At 34.7% G+C, this 20,199-nt stretch overlaps 2 protein-coding genes across 3 annotated transcripts in view; one reads left to right on the top strand and one right to left on the bottom strand.

Annotated features, from left to right (window-relative positions):
• The window catches only part of LOC126857163 (glutathione S-transferase D1-like), a 155,754-nt gene that overhangs the window by 77,570 nt on the left and 57,985 nt on the right, over positions 1-20,199 (top strand). The gene's annotated exons all lie outside the window — the stretch shown is intronic.
• The window catches only part of LOC126857139 (acid sphingomyelinase-like phosphodiesterase 3a), a 61,155-nt gene that overhangs the window by 2,862 nt on the left and 38,094 nt on the right, over positions 1-20,199 (bottom strand). For both annotated transcript variants that reach the window (XM_050606305.1, XM_050606304.1), the window contains exons 5-10: positions 17,712-17,923; positions 16,258-16,454; positions 6,491-6,671; positions 5,983-6,092; positions 5,604-5,779; positions 3,515-3,646 (exon numbers count right to left, since the gene is read on the bottom strand). In XM_050606305.1, coding sequence (XP_050462262.1) covers positions 3,515-3,646; positions 5,604-5,779; positions 5,983-6,092; positions 6,491-6,671; positions 16,258-16,454; positions 17,712-17,923 — 1,008 coding nt within the window. The remainder of the gene's footprint in view (positions 1-3,514; positions 3,647-5,603; positions 5,780-5,982; positions 6,093-6,490; positions 6,672-16,257; positions 16,455-17,711; positions 17,924-20,199) is intronic.

The raw sequence follows: 20,199 nt of genomic DNA, 5'->3' as shown, positions 1-20,199 counted from the left end.
CTGAATAGCTTTTGTTAAGATAAAATTTTTTAACTTGCATAACATTTTTATGTTTTATCACTAAAATAAAGAATATATATATTTAATATTTTGTTACGACAATGAATATATAAACAGAGATAGATATATATTTATAATATATTTTAAACACACATAATTTACAACATGACTTAGGCGGATTGTTTATTTCTCACAGTATAAGAGTAAAATTCACAGTTAAGAGTAAAATATCAAAGAGAGTTTTCTTTAATTTTCTAAGTTCCAACAAAATTCCATGGAAATTTCCTAATTTTTTCAGGTATAAAAAAATTCTCTGAAAATTCCTGATTTTTCCAAGTATAAAAAAATTCCCTGATTTTTCCAGGTATAAAAAAATACCCTAAGAATTTTTGACTTTTCCAGATATAAAAAAATTCTTTGAAAATGTCCTGATTTTTCCAAATATAAAAAAATTCTCTGAAAATTCCCTGATTTTTCAAGATATAAAAAAATTGCCTGAGAATTCCTGACTTTTCCAAGTATAAAATTCTCTGAGAATTCTCTGATTTTTTCAGATGTAAAAAAATATTCTAAGAATTTCTGTTCTTTCGAGATGTAAAAGATTTCTTTGAAAATTCCCTGATTTTTCCAGATATAAAAAAATTGCCTGAGAATTTCTGACTTTTCCAAGTATAAAATTCTCTGATTTTTTCAGATATAAAAAAATATTCTAAGAATTTCTGTTTTTTCGAGATGTAAAAGAATTCTTTGAAAATTCCCTGATTTCTCCAGATATAAAAAAATTGCCTGAGAATTCCTGACTTTTCCAAGTATAAAATTCTCTGAGAATTCTCTGATTTTTTCAGATATAAAAAAAATATTCTAAGAATTTCTGTTTTTTCGAGATGTAAAAGAATTCTTTGAAAATTCCCTGATTTCTTCAGATATAAAAAAATTCTCTGAAAATTCCCTGATTTTTCCAGATATAAAAAAATTCCTTGAAAATTCCAGGTTTTTTACATTTTTTCCAGGGAGTAAACACCCTATTTTACGTAAAAGAAAGTGCCACTTGGCTTGTCTGCTCGAGCCACTAAAGTAACGATCGCGGAGAGAAGATAGCTTCACAGACGCGGTGATCGTTTTGTGTGCTTTGGAAGCGTATGCGTTTATGTACAGCTATAACAGACGGGATCCAAGTTTCGGCTTGTCGTCGAATCTTGTCGCAAGTCTCCGAAGCTTCCCGCGACCTCGGAAAGTTTCGGGACAAACTGACTGGGTAACTCGGGACCGGATGCCAATCTCGATATTGCGTTCTTGTTATCTTCTCACGCGACGTGGCGATTGAGGAGGGAAAAAGGAAAAAATATACTTCTTTATTCGGTCGATAACACATATTTTCTTGATCGCAACATTTTACCCGATGCATAATGCATTTGCCTTCGCTTTTGCGCGAAGTTTTTTAAAAATATATCTTCGCGGCACTTGTGCGTTTCTACAACATTATTTTTGCAAACGGTCAGTCACGAGTTGAGATGTTACGACCACGTCTCGCTAATACGAAATTGCTCGCAACTTTGAAGCGTCACTGTGCTAAACCAGACTCTCAGCTGAGAATTCTCTAAAATCTTTGAGGCTCTTCCAAGACTTTGCGAGATTACATGACGCTTTCAAACTACGAGGGCTTTTACGGTGCTTAATTTACAAAGAAGACGTCCCGTCGTCTTTTCGAATATTGAAAAGTGCAGTAATCCCTCTCTATCCGTCTTTCCGTTTATCTATCTTCGCGCCGACATTTATCTAGTCTGTTATTGACTTGATTCACTTTACAATTTTAAACGGTCGAGACAAGTCTTTTAAGATTTAATCTCCGTCTTTATTCGTTTTTAATATGTCAGACTTTAAGCAGTATTATGAGGAATCATGTTAATAATTTATAAGCGTATGTAAAAGATTATTATAAGTTGATCTAGTACAGGGTGTCTATCCAAAGCTTGTAAAAAATTCCCTGATTTTTCAGATAACTATAATTCAAAATTGCAGGTAAAATTAAAGAATTTTTAAATAAATTTTTTTTAAATAAATTTGTGTGTGTTTTCTAATGTTTCTTACTCTTACGGAGAAAAAATAGACCACTTAAATTTTAAATATTAAATTTAAAAATGTCCTAAAAAGAACTGAATGATTTTCGTAAGATAAATATTTTTCATTTGCATAATATTTTTATTTTCTATCATTAATTGTAAGAATTATAATAAAAAATGTGTACTCAGTATTTTTTGCTCTGACAATGAACATATAATCAAAAAAAGAAAGATATATATTTGTATAATGTATTTAAATTTTTGTGATAATTTACAATCATTAGCCAATCAGATGCTTGAAATATAAGAACAAAATGATCAAAGAGAGAATTTTTGAAAAAACTTTCTGAATTCGAATAAAATTCCATAAAAATTCCTTGATTTTTCAAGGTAAAAGCGAAATTCCTGAGAATTCCAAATTTTCTAGGTTTTTTCAGAAAGTAGACACCCTGTAAAATTATATATATATATATATATATATATATATATATATATATATATATAATTTTTTGCAAATATAGAGCTTTTTTAGATTTTTTCAATAAATAATAGATTATATCTATACGATCATTATTAATTCTTGTTGGACTCGCAGTTATCAAAAGAGTTTGTTTAACCTATATAATTAATTTGTTAAAAGAAGGTTAAAGTATCCTTTAATTAATCATAAAATTGCACAGTTATACTGCATAAAGTATTATGAATTGCGTTACGTTAATAATTTACATAATGAAGGACTTTCAAAGCATACTTCCATAAACAAATCATTCTCACCGCTAAAATTTTCCACATCTTCCTCGCTTCCATTTCGTAACATTATTATTACATGAACGGTGCAATGCGGCGCAATGTACTTTGATCTAATTGGTATTCGCTTCACGTGTACGCAACCAATTAACGACAAATTCTCGATAGATTCCAAGTTGGTGAGAGTGTGCGTTATCCAAGTGGTTGATGAACCCTACTTGCGTTTACGACGGAACCGAGATAGAGCGATCGAATTAAAAATTTTTGCGATAACGTGTTCGCGGGGGAGCTCGTTATCAATATTAAATTTATTATTAAAATTAATCGAGATTGCAGGAAAAGAAAGAATGATAGAAAAGTCAACATTACTTAATATCCCTTGAATATGAAATGCTTACTGAAGAAAATTACATAGAGTTAGCTCAATTTTCTTCGCTAAAGAAGCTCTGCATCTCTTTCATGAAACAAGTTTGCCGATATATCACGAGCACACTCTTCTTTGCGACGATGCAATTTTCATATCACTATCAGTCGGCCCGGCTCGCGCGGTAGATCTGAAAATCTTTCTCAAACGACGGCGCGCAAAGAGAGAGAGAGAGAGAGAAAGAGAGAGTTGCATCATGGATGTATCAAAATGAAGAATTTGCCGTAGTTGTACCGAAACGCGAGTCGAGTTACGAGGCGTGGCGGTATTTGTAAAGACGTACTTGTAAGAGTCGGGATTGAGTCTGGTCACGGTGCAGTAATGATGCAGCGCACAGACTCCGTTCAGAGGACCGCCGCAGCCCCAGATTTGCTCCACCTCGCGCGGCAGCGTGACCGTGTTGGCCGCGTAATACCTGCAGAGCAGAGAGAACGTGCAAAACATACATACACATACACACGCACACATGCGCGCGTGATACGGCGTACAAACATACCGCAAGGCGTTACGCGGGGAAAGATAATGGATATACATGTATACCGCGAGACAGAGCTTGTGCATTAGGTGGACTTGGTCGCGCAACTACCCGGCATTATCATTAGCATCGTAATGGCGCGCGTCTGTCTCGAAAAGGTTAGGGCAGTTATCGCAATGTCGCATGGGGATGGGATGCGAATGTTATCGCGAGAGTAATGCCGAGAATTACAATATTAATCTCGCGTCGATATCACGCGCGATTTTCGTATTGGCGTAGGGGACACCAACCGGAAACGTTTTTCTACCGCGGCCGGCAATTAAGCGATATTACTATCTAATGGTAATAATATAAGCGATCGCGCAAGGCACATAAACACGCCCGGGTAATTCAAAATTGCGATTAGCAAGCGATATGTGTGAACGATATTTGTGGACGAGCCTTATCTGTTTTCGTTGATCATGTTTGAAGAGGAACAAAAGAAGTGTCAGTGACATGAAACACGTGACTTAAGGATGTACTGGCTATACAATCGCAGATAAAAGTTATTTCAATTTCAAATTGATGAAGTTCTATGCTTTTGTGGACTAAGATAAGCATCATATATGCTCGTATCGTGTAAAAGACTTAAATAATGCCAATTAATATAATTTTGACACTACAAATGAATATATTTGCATATTTTGCAAATTTTATGACTGTCAGCAAAAAAAAAACCTTTGGACGTGAATCTCATCTGAAATCAACTATAAGAAACGAAAAAACGTTGCGTATAATGATAATATTTAATTTATTTTAATATTGTCATTTTCGGAATTTTGCATTGCTTTTTCATTACTAACTCGATAACAAATTAGTGAATCAATATTAACTTTTTTTTAGAAAGTTGCTCAGTAATTTATTCATTAATTTACTCATAAAAAAGTTTCAGAATATTGGTAATGGTGCAGTGTATCTACTTCCTGGAAAAATCTAGAAAACCTGCAATTCTCAGGAATTTTGTTTTTACTTTCAAAAATTAGGGAATTCTCACGGAATTTTATTCGAATTCAGAGAATTTTTTCAAAAATTCTTTCTCTGATTAATTTGTTCTTATATTGCAAGCGTCGGCAATCTGATTGGTCAATGATTGTGAATTACATGTTTTAAATATATTATAAATATATATATCTTTTTCTTTTTGATTCATTAGCATAGCCAAAAATACACATTTTTTATGTAATTCTAACAATTAATGGAAATATTATAGAAAATGGAAATATGATACAAATAAAAAATGCTTATCTTGAAAAAGTTATCCTTTTCAGTAAATTTTAAAATTTAAGTAGTTTATCTTTCCTTGGTACGAGAAAACATCTACAAAAAAAATATCTTAAAAAATTGTGTAATTTTACTTAGAATTTCGAACAAATTATCTGAAAAATCAAGGAATTCTCAAGATATTTTTTTACAAACTTTGGATTAATATCCTGTGGTATTTCCTTATAATTCTATATAAGTAGGAATATGCTACTATTTCATAAGAACTCGTATAAAATTAAAAGATAGATTTTAATAATAGATTTTTATAAAATAGATTTTACTCACGTGTACAGATAATAAATAGAAACAATCATCGTTAGAGTGTTAGCAGCAGTACATCCTTAATCTAGACCAGTTATCAGGAAAGTGGGATACCTAGCTTACATCGATATACTTTAATAGGTACTAAATACTATACTGGCCAATCACAGTCATTCCATTCTTTAACTTTAAAGAAATGGTTATGATTGGCCAGAATAATACTTAGTACCTAATAAAGTATATCGGTGTAAACTAGACCAATAACAGTTTTAGAGATACGTTACGCGAGCCCAGATCAAAGCCAAATCGATCCGTTACATCGCGCGTCACGTACCTAACGAAAGCGTAATCGTTGGATTGCGTAAATCGATCCGCCAGATCGTGAAGAGTGATGGCCGATATCTCCTGCAGCTCATAATATTCGAGCAGCGAGTACTCGATCATCCAGTTTGCTTTGCCATTTGCGTTTGCCTCGGGCAAATTAAGATAGTACTGCGTGTAATCCAGAATCTGCTTTGCGTGCAACACATACACAGACACACACACATATATATATATATTATATATAAACTTTATTCTATGTTTCTGCATCCCTTTGAAATCGACACGTCTCGCGAATAGACTGTTACAGAAACGGCGGAGATATTATCGAGAATGTATGTGTATGCCCTCCCTCCCCCCCCCCTTCACCCATCTCCCTCATCGCCACGTACCTGTCCGGTGTTAGTTTCAAACTTGTACAATCGCAAGCCCGGGTTGTTGGGCCCTCCGACGGCGCTTGGAGTTACACTGGGAGTCATCATTATCCAGGATACAGGCTGACCTGTACAGTATCGTTTTGCAGAATAATTAATCGCGCGCTGCGAATATTAATAACATTTGGGATCAAAACGACAGCTGATAAAGCGATAGCCATGCGCTGGATGCGAGAATCGATAATGAAAAAAATTGAAATAATTGATGGATTAAATCACATTTATTTGACTCGGGAAGAAAATAATCGCATTTTCTGAAAAATCTTTTCTGTCTATAAATTCTTTCTAAAAAAAGTTTCTTTTTTGACATGTCATTAATATTTCACGCACAAAATGTTCTTCTCATCGAAATCTATATATTTAGCTTTATTTGAATTCTAAACTTTAATTATTTTTGTTCGGGAAACAATGTTATCTGGAAATTGGCACATTTATTTTGGATGTAGATTTTTATTTCATATTTTACCCATGTCGTTGTAAATTACGCGGAACGTGTCGGAATGCCAATGGCCAAAGAACTGTCCTCGGATGATGTCCGAATAGAGTCGCACTGTCTGAAGATACTTGGTGTTATGCTTCTCGTTGAGGGCCGCGGCGCCGATTTCATGATCGTCCACTCCAGGCGGCGTGTGGCCGACTATGTACACCTGACCGTTACACAGCAGAATAGGAGATGAGCATTGAACATCGATATTTGGAAAATCTGCATAGTTAGCTCCACGTTTCGCCATCAATTCTGCTTTAATATCCGTTCATGTAAACTCGATGTTTCTTCCGATACTATTGATATTTTCCGCCTCGTGTACATTAACCTCTGATATCGCTATTGCTTGGCAGGGAGATACTTTTCGATGCAAAATATACATATAAAATCTTTTCTCGCATAAATATAGCATATTATTAGAAGATTTGTTTTGTAAATTATAAATCTATCAAGATCTTTGCGGTGAGATTCAATAAAGAAATATTTTTGTACAATTCCAAGTTTTTATAAATACTTGTAAAATATTTTTGCAACCCGTTACATTTTAATATGTTTATTATTATTACACTAAAAAAATATACCAAATTCTAATATTTTTTTTTATATAGAAAACAATTAGTTATTTCAATCAAGCAGCAAATATATTTAAATTAGTAAAATACAAAACATGTTTTTATTAGCAAATAAAAAAAAATTTGCTTTTTTATTCTTATTATACTAAAATATTACTTTCAAAAAAAGATTTTTTATTTTTTGGCTGCTTGTTTCAAAACACAATTTTAATAAAAATTTTTTTATTAAACTTTTAAATAATTAATTTTAAGAATTATAATCTTTATTGCATGCAAATAATAATTTATTTAATATAATATATACATTCTTGAAAACAATCTTGAAAACAAAATATATATTTATTTAAGTAAAAAAATCAATATTAACAAAATGTATTTATTGGATTTTTTGGAATAAAAAAATTTTTTCGCGTAATAATATCCGATTTCAAAATGCATACTTTGACCAAAGTATGAAAAGCTAAACTAGCACCTTGTCATGCAACAATGCTACCGAGAATCTCAAAATCTCATACATCTAAATTTTCTTGAGCAGATACTATCGCCTCGTGTACGAAATGGCGATGCATTCAAATCCATTAAATTATCTTCCTCTATCATAAGTTATTGATATTGGTATCTGCAGATACTTGAAATGTTCTTCCAGATATAGATAAATGTTCTTCCAGATATGGAAATCCACTCCATATTTTTATAGTCGAGAAATGCAGAGTAGCTTTGCATTACTCTAACCATAAAACTAAATCAGTTTGATCAATATTTCTGAGTAAAAAAAAGATATCTCACAAATGATTAATAATACTATTTCCAACTTATGACTGAAATCTGTATATAATCCTTATACAGTGTGGAATAGAAAAAGAAAAAAAAGCACCTAATTGAGTTTGTCATCTTGCGTTGCGTGCAAGTCACTTTTTATTGTAAAAAAATAAAAATAAAAATGAAAAACAACTATATTATATGCACTTAAGTGTTAATGTGTATATATACAGTACATTATATTTGTATAATATATTAAATACTTTAGTACTCTAAACTCTAAAATTATAGCTTCATAAACGTGTATGGACTGAAAAACTTAGCAGTGCCAATATTATAAATTCACGACAGCAAAAAACAATAGAATTTAAATAGAGACCGCGACGAGGGAAAGCATATCGGGAATCGGATGTTAAATATTGGCGGATCTCGTCCGATGGCCGCAGCCAAAGAGCGGAAGCATTCTCATTCAACAGCGACCCTTAGTTATGTCGCGTGACTGCGCTCCGGCTAAACAGACGCTTCCAAGTGAATCACGTACGCGGCTACGCAATGTGTCTCTCGGGACGCAGGAAGTCTCGTTAGCGTCGGCAAACCGGCCAGTCGAGGATGGTTGCACATACATACGTACATTGCACGTTCGATCATGGTATCCGTCGCGGCGACGAAGGGCTGGACACGAAGGACCAGATATCTCATCGGACACGTACGCGAAATTAGTCCCACCGGTTCGAAACGCAAATTGATGTTGGCGCCGAGAGGAGAACTTTGATTGAAAAACCAAAGATATCTTTGGTTATCAAGGAAAAATGTACGTACACGCATCACCTTCAAAATATGCTCACTAACGATTGCTTTGATCAATAAAGCTTATTATTAATGTTAACGATTCCGGTAATAACTAAATATATCCTTCTTTTAAACAGATCTGTCTAATGTAAACTATCTTACGTTCAATGAGGCCAACGCTATAAGAATAAAAACGCCAATTGCATTATCGATGATTGAAGAAACCATTAATATGACAAACTGACATGTACCTACGTGATCGATATTGGCTCGAAATAAGTCAACCACTCCCACAGGGACCGTAGGACAATTCAAGCGCGGGATAGTGGATGTGTGGATAAAACAAAACTCGTTAAGTGGATAACGGTGGAAAGGAAAATGGAGAGAGAAAAAGAGAGATACGTTTTTCATTTTCGCGAAAGGTGGATCCTTTCTCGAATCGAGCCACGGAAAAAGAAGGCCGTCTCCTCCTCCGAAAAGATGGTCGAAATTTGCAGTTGAACGTGAGAGTGACGCGTCCGGAATTATATGTGACGGGATGTCGCGCAAATAAACGCAAAAACGCGCTCTCTCTCTTGTTCGCGGAAGGGAAAAGGAGATCGCGCTCTCTCCGCGAATAATCAAACTGCCGGCGCCGGCGAGATTGAAAAATATCGCGCGAAAAGCGCGAGCAGACGTTCGATTTTAAATTGACGCCGAGGGCCCTTTCGCCGAAGGTGCGGGAGAGAATCACGGGCTGCCATTCAACGGAGGCGCCAACGAATTGGGCACAATGGCTCGCTGATTGGTCAGTTTTGCCGCTGACGCTCTTAAACGATTCGTAATTTGTAATCGCATTATCCAGTTTGACATTCAAAAAAACGATCGATCGATCGATCGATCAATCCGTCTCCACCTCCCCGGGTTGGGGGACCAAACGCTCGTCCTAAACGCGACGTCGCTCGTTTTCTACCGGAATGCGAGGCTCGAGAAGCCCGTTCGGATCGTTTGCGAAGCAGCAGCCAACCCGGCCAGGATTATATCTGTCCACGGAAAATCGGATTTCTATCTCTCGGACCACGACCTCTCCTCTCTTTCGCGTCCGTGTCTCTCTGCGCGCTCTTTTTATCCGGGCACATAAGGACGTACAAGATTTTTCGAGAATTCTTCCGGAAATCCCTGGAGAGAGCGTGTCCACGGAGCGATCGAGCGAGTATCGAGATAGAGGAGGAGAAAAAGAGAGAGAGAGAGAGAGAGAGAACGAGATGAGAGAAGAATTATTGCCGGGTTATCAGAGTCGCGAGACCAACGAGCCGTGCTCGCTATATTTTCCGATTGTTATTACCCTACTGGTCATTTCATCGCTTTGAAGAGTACCTATCGTGCGACGGCTATTTTGCTTCCACGCTCGTTGAATCGCACTAAGAGCTCTTTGAGCGAGAAATAAAGAGATAGATAGATAAAGAGAGAGAGAGAGAGAATGATATATAGAGAAAGAGAGGGAGGCTTTAGGAGTCCCCTGAGAGCTAGTAGAATATCGCGCATGGTTATCGGGCAGAAAATACAGCTGTTTTATCGGAACTGGTCACGATGGGTTATTGTGATCGTCTTCCTATTCTTGTCGATCCTATTTCTCCTTAAAACTTTACAGCTTCTTGAAACTTGTCAAATGTGAATAAGAGATAATTGCATAATGAAAGGTTGGCGCTTTAAAAAAGACGCAGATTTTTTTTTTTTTAAATACTATTAGATAATTGTTGATGGGAATAATAATACAGTCAAAGTTTCTTATTCGTGCTTCGCCAAAATGTCACGAATATGGGAAATGCGAATATGGGCTGATAAAATGTATAAAAATATAGGGGATGCGTTTGAAGGAAATTAAAAATTAAGAAAAATATTATTAAAAAGGTGATTTTATTTAAAAATCAAACACATACCTAACACTCAATATGATTGCACAATATTTTCTGAGATTCTTATGTTATTAAAATTGCAACAAATTAATTGTTAAATGAATGATCGGAAATTGGTTTAAGAGAACTTGGTAATTTTTTCTTTTTTTTGTAGCATTTTGCAGACTCCTAAATTCAAGCTTATATTCGGCCATTGCTTTTTTTATCTTCCTTTTAAAAATCAGACCGCTCCCATTGAGGATCAATTTTCATGAAGAATTCACCAAGATCATTTGAAAGTTTTATTCCTTCACTCAAGTGTTTTAAGTTCAGTTTTGATATATAATAGAATTATGATAGAACTGGTCATATGATGCGTTAATGTGATCGTCTTCCTATTCTCATCGATCTCAATTTCAGAACTCAAGCTTATATTAGGTCATTGCTTCTTCTATCTTCCTTTTAAAAATCAGACCGCTCTCCATTGAGAGATCAATTTTCATGAAGAATTCACAAAGATTATGTGAAAATTTTATTCCTTCTCTTAACTGTTTTAAGTTCAGTTTTGACACATAATAAAATTATAGTAGAACTAGTCATGTGATCCGTTATTGTAATCGTCTTTCCATTTTTGTTGATCTTATTTCTCGTTAAAACTTTATAGCTTCTTAAAACTTGTCGAATGTGATCAAGAAGTAACTGCATAATCGAAGGTAGATGTTTTAAAAATAACATTTTTCAATCAAATAGCATTTTTTTTTTTTTTTTAATACAAATGATTGTTGATGGGAATAATGAGAATAATACGATCAAAGCTTCTTATTCGCAGGAGATAGGCTCCTCCAAAATATAGAAAAAACAAATATAGGATAATAAAATATGTAAAAATATAGGGAATACGTTCCAAGAAAATTAAAAATTAAAAAAACATTATATGTCAAAAAATGTGATTTTGTTTCAAATTAATAATCAATAATATAAATAATACTCAAAATAATTGTATAATATTTTTTGAAATCCATACGTTATTAAAATTGTTAAGAAAAAATTGTTAATAAATTACTTAAATATTATTAGACAGTTGATCAGAAATTGGTTTAAAAAAACTTGATAATTTTTCCTTGTTTTGTGACACTTTGCAGACTTCAAAATTCAAGCTTATATTCCGTTTGGCCATTGCTTCTTCTATCTTTCTTTTTTTTAAATCATATCTCTCTCCATTGAGGAATTAATTTTCATGAAGAATTCACAAAAACCATTTGAAAGTCTTATTACTTCACTTAAATGTTTTAAGTTCAGTTTTTGTATATAGAATTATGGAATAAAATAGAATGGAAGTCTCTGGTCGCGAATAAAAAGAGTGGTTAAAAATTTTTACTACGCGAATACCGATAACACGAATAAAAAGTTTTGACTGTAAGCTGTTTAAACACTTCGCGATATCGATTAAGGATCAGGTAACAAAGAATATAGCCAAATATACAGTAAATTTTACAAATAATTTCTGCCCCTCTTTCGGCCATAGAGACTCAAAAATTTAAAAGCGGAGTTTTATTGCGCGCGGTGTAGTACGGGGAGATACGTTGAAAAATGTACGTCACTCTTCATACACGAATGCCATCTCTCAGCGTTATGCCGGGGGTGGGGGAGGAGGGAGGGGAGAAGGGTAACATGGTTGCCTTTTCAAACGTGCACGTAGGTGAATGCATCGATGGTGTCGTGGATAAACGCGACAGCTCTCTCCCTCTCTCTCTCTCTCTCTTTCTCTCTTGGCTACATCCGTCCGGTTAATACGATCGGGATCAATGGCGGTGGCGTGCAACGGTTTACGTATACGGAGGGTCTCTCCTCTCTCGATCTCGTGTATGGAATACCAAGTCCCTCCATAATTTATCGCCGGTCGTGCCACCCCGGTCGCGTGAAGGATCTCCCTCGCGTATGTCGGACTCGTTCTGCACGCCCCCCGCGGCGTAATCGATAACCGATAACCGACCCCGCGTGATATTCGATAGGTCCCGGACTCTTGGAAGACCTCCGTTGGCTCCGCGCGAGCTAGCAAATGATACCTAAACCATCGCGACTCTCGCGAACCTCTCGGCGCGCGTTCATTAATTGCCCCGCTGATCGAAGAGGATAAATCGTCGTCTCGTCTAGATTGTAACGATCTCCGATACGAGGCGTAATGGATCATCACCCTACTATTTATCATCGTGTCTTATCGTAAGAACCGAGACGAAAGAGAGAGAGAGAGGGAAAGTGTATGTATACATGTACAATACTTCGAATCGGGAATTTCTTGGTGAAATTGTATTCATTGGGAATAGGGAATCACTGTGTCTGCAATTTGCATTTGAATCTTCAACATGATTATACAATTTGCTCCATCCTTCCTGCGAGGATACTCGGTTAGCCGCGATTAGAAATTTCTGTACGCGAGAGCCTCCATAAAGCTGAATTGTCGACATGTGTGCCGCAAGACAGACAGAGAGAGAGAAAGAAAGAGAGAGAGAGAGAGATAAGCTATCAAATAATGAACCGAAACTTGATCGAGAAAATCGAAAATTGCTACCTGTCAGCCGTCAGTCTAGCGAACATGTATAGTCGCGCGCCATAATTTATAAGCGCGCGAACGAGGAGAAATGAGAACGAATGACGACAACAGCACGCTTGATAAATCATACATGCCATATTGAAGTCCGATCAACGGGGATTTTATTCGCTTCGTATGTCGTCCTCGTACGCGTTCTGCGAGAATTTATTTCATTAAAATTTATCTTTCCTGACAATCCTTTCCCCTTCTCCTCTCCCTATCTAACCTAACCTCTCTATATCGCGTCAGCGTTCTTTAAATATGACAGGCAAACAATGCGAGATACGTTACATTCCGCGATCTTTCACGTTGCTCGCTTTTCATTTTGCCGACGCGCATCGTAGATCTCGTTTCCTCGAAATAAAACAAAAAAACAAAAAAAGAAAAAAAAAAGAAAAGAGGGAAAACATATCTTGTTGCAGCACAATGGCGGCAAGATGTAAGGGCGCAGCAATACCGTCGTCTTAAATTTTCCCTAATGCCGCCACATTCTTGGGTTTCTCACGCTTTTTACGAAACAATAAACTGCGCTGAGGCTGAGTAACACCTTCGCGTGGGTACCCTTCAATTACTCAACTTGTCGTGCGACACGCGAGATCTGGCAGTGTGTTTTATAGGTGCCTGTGCCCAGTGCTTATTTACTCGGTAGAACAATTCCCGTAATTCCACGATCTTTGGCAAACTTGACGACACGAGCAATCGTAAGAACTCTCTCTCTCTCTCCCCCCTCTCTCTCTCTCTCTGTCGTACAATAATGGAAAACTCCCGATAAATCAATCTGTAATTTTATTAGTCAAATTAAAAGTTTTTGAATGTAAGAGAAAAAATTTATATTTCAAAAAATTATATTGTGTGTCATGTTGGAGCAGAGCAAACACCGCGGTGTTTTATTTATATACATGGTGAATTTAGTCGAATTATCAAATCAATCAATTTTAGTCAATTTATCATATCAATCAATTTTAATAAAAGAGAATTTATAAATATGAAAATAATTTAATTAAATTATACAGAAAAATATTTTATTTGCATTTAAGGAAAAATGATTAATTCAAAATCTAAAATTATATTTTTGATTAATTGATTAAAATGTTTTTCGATAAAAATTGACATTATTTTCATATGTATATTTCATATATATGAATATATATATATATATATATATATATATATATATATATACAGGGTGTTTTAAAAATTTTGACACACCCAAAGTGTGAAGGTAGATTGGGCCAAACTGAGTCGGAAAGTCCTATACCATTTTGTAAAATTCGCAATAGTTTTTGCGTTATTAATTAAAATGTGTGAGCTAATGAGCGCGTTGGAAAGCGATAGGTCGGTATCGGCAGGCATGTACGGATTACTTGTGTACGTTTCTTAGCATCGAAGGTCATCTAAATAAGAGGTGACAGCGTGACTCCAATTTTCAGGACACCCTGTATATATATACAGGATGTCCGGCGTCAATCGCATCACCGGTCGTGTGCAGGTAGAGCAGATAAAACTGTAGACAAAAGTCCTGTACTACTTTGCTATTTTTATAATAATTTTTGAAAAATTAATTTAAAAAAATCGACCAATTCGCGTGAGTATAGGCGCGCAGTAAAAAGGCACAACCCATTGATGTGTGGTTGCTAGGACGCGAGAATCCATTGTTATGTATCGCCCGTTGTCTTCTGTAGAGAGCTCCTCCCAAAATTTTGTCGCGCGCCTAGCGATCACAAACTTTTGGGTTGTCTTTGGGCCGTCCTTTCTCGCCACGCGCTTATAATATTCACGCGAATTGGTCGATCTTTTTTAATTAATTTCTCTGTATATATATATATATATATATATATATTTACAATAAGTATAAATATATGTATATGATATGGAATAAGTTTTTTTTTTTAATTTTACGTTTAGTCTTTTACACATGTCAAACATTACAAATGTCAAACTGTCAGACACAGTTTTGAGTCACAATGCATGAATATCTAGACACAATATGTACGCTCCGAATACGCGCAATTTTGCGTAAAGCATATCCGATACCGAGTACGCATCGGCTTTTGCACGATTAAACGCTCATTTATCCTATCAATCCCCGTATTAAAACATGCATCTATAGGTTTACCGATTGATCAACTTCATTATAAAGGGGCTTAATTTACGTGCACACACGTCAAAACAGTAGACAGTGACGTAATACTCCAAACGTTATGTTTTCATCGATCCCCAGAAAATTGATTGGCATATAAAAAAATTCTTCGCCCCAAATTATCTTTCTCTCCATCGTGCACGCACGCAAGCACATATATACACATATGCGTGATAGAACAAGCATGAAAAATTTCAACGCGACCTTTATGTCGTCGGCGTGGTCGATACTCGTTTCGAAATCGAATTATAAAGTATAGTCTCGTCGTGTATTTTCGCTTAATTTAATTTCATGTTCGTCGATGAGTTCGACGATCTCGAAATCAATCGATATCGTTGTACCAAAATATCGCGACATTAAAAGACAAAAATTCCATTATTAGACTAAATTATCCAAAACAGAATCAAGAGAGACGCGATTGAATTATTATCGAATCTTTGATTTTCGCTCACGTTTCCTTTCATTAACGTTGATTTCTATTGTGCACAAAAAGTTGTTTTAGTTTCCTACAAAAATAATGACATAAAAAAATTGCGCCAACTGAAAATAAAAAATTATACAAATATTTCAATTGAAAATAGTTGTGTTAATTACAAAAATAATGATGTTAAAAACTAAATAAAAATTTATGCTATATACATATATAAAATTCATTTATTTTTAATATTAAAAAAAAAAGAAATATATTCAATAATACAAAACAAAAAACATAAAATAAAAAATTAATAGAAAAATTAAAACTTAAAAATGAGTACAAAAAATTAAAAATATAGCCAAATAAAAAAATATCCATCCGCGTTCGAGGCGCAAGATTTGCTTTTATCGCTCTCTCTTCAACGGTACTTCCTTGCTCAGACATCCATAAAAATCGTTCGTGTCGATACCATGGCGATGCCGCGGATTATTTCGCCGCCATATATATCGGCGGGATACACGGAAACAAAGAATGCGTTCGACGCATCGCAATAATAGCGCATCATTCGGAGGGAAGAGCAATGATATCATATATCGGAGCATTAACCTACCGTTTCCTTCTTCTTCCGCGCATTCTCTAGCACCGACTGGAACCAGGACCATTGGCCGAAGGGATCCTGCGTGTTATCGACCGTACTACTTCCAACACGGTGCGGCATACGGCTGTCGACCGGGTTCAGCCACAAATTCGTATTAAGGAAGACGATCCGATATTTTTTCGAGCGCTGCTCGATCGTGTAGTAGCCGGCTGCAACAAATTTTGAATAGCGGTAAAGCCCTGCCGGTGAAGGAGGGGCGGAGGGAGGGCGGGAGTAAATTTATGCTCGCCAATAAAGCTTACTTTGTGCCGTAACACATTTTCCGAAAGAGAGATAGAAGGCGTCCATAAATATTGCATCGATTGCTCTTGCGCTCGTTTCGAATCAAAGGGCGGCGCGAATCTCGTTCGCCGATCATTTATGTATCTCTCGGAGAACGGTAATGTTTCTTTGAAATAGAATGCTATTTCCAGAATTTGATAAGTATATTTGATAGATTTTTTACCGAGAAAAAGGATGCCGTAAACTACAATGTGCTATACCATCAATGGTATTCGAGATATCAATGTTTCAAAATTTTAATTTTTTTTTTTTGTTTAAATATATTGAAATTTCAAAATTTTTGGCAAGAGATTACTTTTATAGAATTTTTCATCAAATTTTTCAACGTAATAAATTTTAATTTCTATGTATATATATATGTTTATTTTTTGCATTAGAATGCAAAAATTTTGAAATCTTCATTTATTTTTTCAAAAATTAAAATTTGTTACATTAAAAATTTATTAAATCTTGATATACTTTTCCCTAAAAGAGATTATAAAATAATATATATAAATAATATATTATATAAAATAAGTAAAGTGAGAATAACTAATAATGATAATATTTAAAGTAAAAATTCACCTCTTGAACATGAGTTAGGTTAGGTTACTTTTTTTGGGGTGAGTATAAAGGGGAAAGAGTAGAGCATCTCTCCCGTGTATCCATTCAATTTTTCTACATAAATAAATGAATCTGCTAAAAATACATTTTATAAAACATACATGGTGTCAAAAAATTATCAATAATTGTTGTGGCGAAAATATTGCTGTAATTATACGACTTTTAAAAATCGATATCTCGAAAATTATGGATCGTAGCGTACTGTGATTTGTGATTTTCTTCTTCTGATAAAAAATCCTATAAAAATGACCTATCAAATTCAAAGATCCTGGAAATAATATTCTTACTTTTCTTTATCAACGCATTAAATTTATGATATGCCAACATACTCGTACTTATCTTAGAGATTGCCCGATTAGCTATTGGGGTAAAAACGATCCGCGTAATAATCTTGATAAAACGATCTCTTAAAGAGATTGTTTAAGATACAATATACTGACTGAGATTGAAACAGAATTGGATAAAATTGGCGCTTTTTTATAGTTCTATACCTCTTGCGAATACCAGCGATATTTGCTCACCCTTTATGAATGTGCCCACTGCTTCCGGCGGTAGCCAGTGCTGCCAGAGATTCGCCAGCTGTGTGTAATTCACTCCGATGTCTTCGTGGCCGAGGGCAGGGAACACGAATTGTCCTTTGAACGTGCGGTGCAATAGATCGGTCAAATTCCGGAGACACTGTAGACGCAGCTCGACGCTCATTCCGGCGCCAGCGGAGCGTGTCAGCGCGTCGCTGCAACAAGTAGTTACAATCTCGTCACAGTCCTAGCTACGCGTAACACGAGAGAGAGGATTATCGGAGAGATGCGAGTAATTATCATTGATAAAGATAAGACGAGGACGAGGGGCGCGCATCGCAAAATGAGGACGCGTCGTGTCGGCACGCGAGGCAAAAACGACGGAAAATCGAACGTGCGAGTTGTCAGCCGAGCTGATAATTGCCACGTCAACTGATAACTGATAAAACTTCGTTGCGTCTCGACAATCGGAAACCGGAGAAAATTCATGCAAAACGATACGAGTAGCATGAAGATATAAACATGAAGTTAATTAAAAGGCAATTTTCGAACTGTCACTCTTGAGTTGATTTAATTTAATTTTATGTATAAAGATAGAAAGATTTGTATTTTTTTGTCTCAAAATGTTTGATTAAATTGGCTTAAAATTAAAATAATAGAAGATCTTAAGCACACTTCAAAGAAAACTACGTGTTTGAATAAAACGATTATATAGTATGTCTCAATTAAACCGACAAACTTCAGGTTGTTATAAAGGACGTCAAAGCAAGTCAATTTTGCCAATAAACTCGTGTCCGCAAATGAACCGTTTTGGCACTAGAAACTTGACAAGGGTACCTCGCGAATTCGAAAAATCCGATTTTGATGAAACTTTTACGCATGTAGGGGGGAGGGAGTAAATAGATGAATTTAGAAATTTTCAATTGCCCAAAAACGATTTTAAGAGGTGAAATCACTCCTAAAGTGGTTTTTCGCTTTCTCGATATATCTCAAAAATTATTCAAGATATCAAAAAATGTTTTATATAAAAGTTTTATGATACAGACACTTCTATTTAATTACATAAAAAAATTTTTTTTAAATATAGTTTTTTTTCAAATTTTTGTTTTTGTTAATCTTTGATTCTCTAGTGCCAAAACGACGTTTGTTTTTGGTATCCTTTATAATTACTTGAAGTTTATGAGTTTTATGAGTTTAATTCTGCGACATTCTGTATATATCATTTAAGATGCGAGTGAAATTGAGATTAAAATAGTAAAAAAAATGTCTCTGCGAGTACTATCGATATTAATGCGTGACAAATTTGAAATTTATAGCATTCCGACAACTGTCAAATTCACGCAATTTTTTTAATGAACGATTTTCATATCGTACATGGTTTTCTAGTATTTGCTACTCGTATTTCTTTTATACATTTATGCTTCTCGATAATTGTGCGATGGAGCAGTGCTAAGTGGCTGGAAAGTCATCGGTAGTGGGTGCAATATATTTATACCGGTCAGCGGAACTGTGTACTCTTCGCTTTCCAATAATTAATTGGAAGTCGTGCCCCTCCGACTAGAGAGAGAGTAAATCGTTCGTGAAATAATTTATTTAACGTTAATAAATCCATAATAATCACGTTATTAACTGAATTAACAAGTCACCATTCCCCCATATTGGATCTTGTTTATGATTTTATTGATAATAAATGAGATCTCGTGAATAAATTACAATATGTTAATGATTCATTTAACAACAATCGTTATTAACGGTAGCACATCATATATCCTGTTTGACTATTGTAAAAGCGCTGAATATTTTCATAAATTTCAAATATGCAATATAAATTAGTAATAATAATAATAATTGATAAAACAAAAATAATGCGTCGACAATAATGAGCTAAAAAGATACATTTAAAATAACGATAATGATATAATAATAAATACTCATAAATGATGAAATGATAAATTCAAAAACCGAAAGATATTATAATGCGTAATTATTATGATATCATGTCCGATTAATTCCTGTTTATACTTATTTAATCAAAAATAATAAAACATCGTCAATGAAAATCCTTTACAGTTGAAAAGTTTGTGTTAAATTTATCAGATATGTCCCAAATAATTGTCACAAATTTTTGCGTTGATTTAATATAATATCGATATGTTAAATGACACTAATACTACGTTTATATTTTACTAACAAAATAAATGCAAATCTATAATTTGAAATAAATTTGATGTAAAATCTACATAATTTTAATAATAAAAATTAACTTGGAAAAATATCATCGAAAAATATTATCTGTACTCACTCTCACTCTTAGTGTATAAAAAAATCAACATTTTTTTTCCATAAATTTTAATAGATAACTCTGTTATTAATAACACAGAACATTTATTTTTATACCTTTTTCAATTGTTTTAATCATTTAACACTTGAGTTCAATCAACACAACAGCAATATGTTAAATATGTTAAATAATTAACACATGAATGTGTTA

The sequence above is a fragment of the Cataglyphis hispanica genome, chromosome 20 (assembly GCF_021464435.1).
Source record: "Cataglyphis hispanica isolate Lineage 1 chromosome 20, ULB_Chis1_1.0, whole genome shotgun sequence".
NCBI classification, from domain to species: domain Eukaryota; kingdom Metazoa; phylum Arthropoda; class Insecta; order Hymenoptera; family Formicidae; genus Cataglyphis; species Cataglyphis hispanica.
The sequence above is the reverse complement of the archived record's forward strand: the minus strand, read 5'-3'. Positions and strand labels throughout refer to the sequence as shown.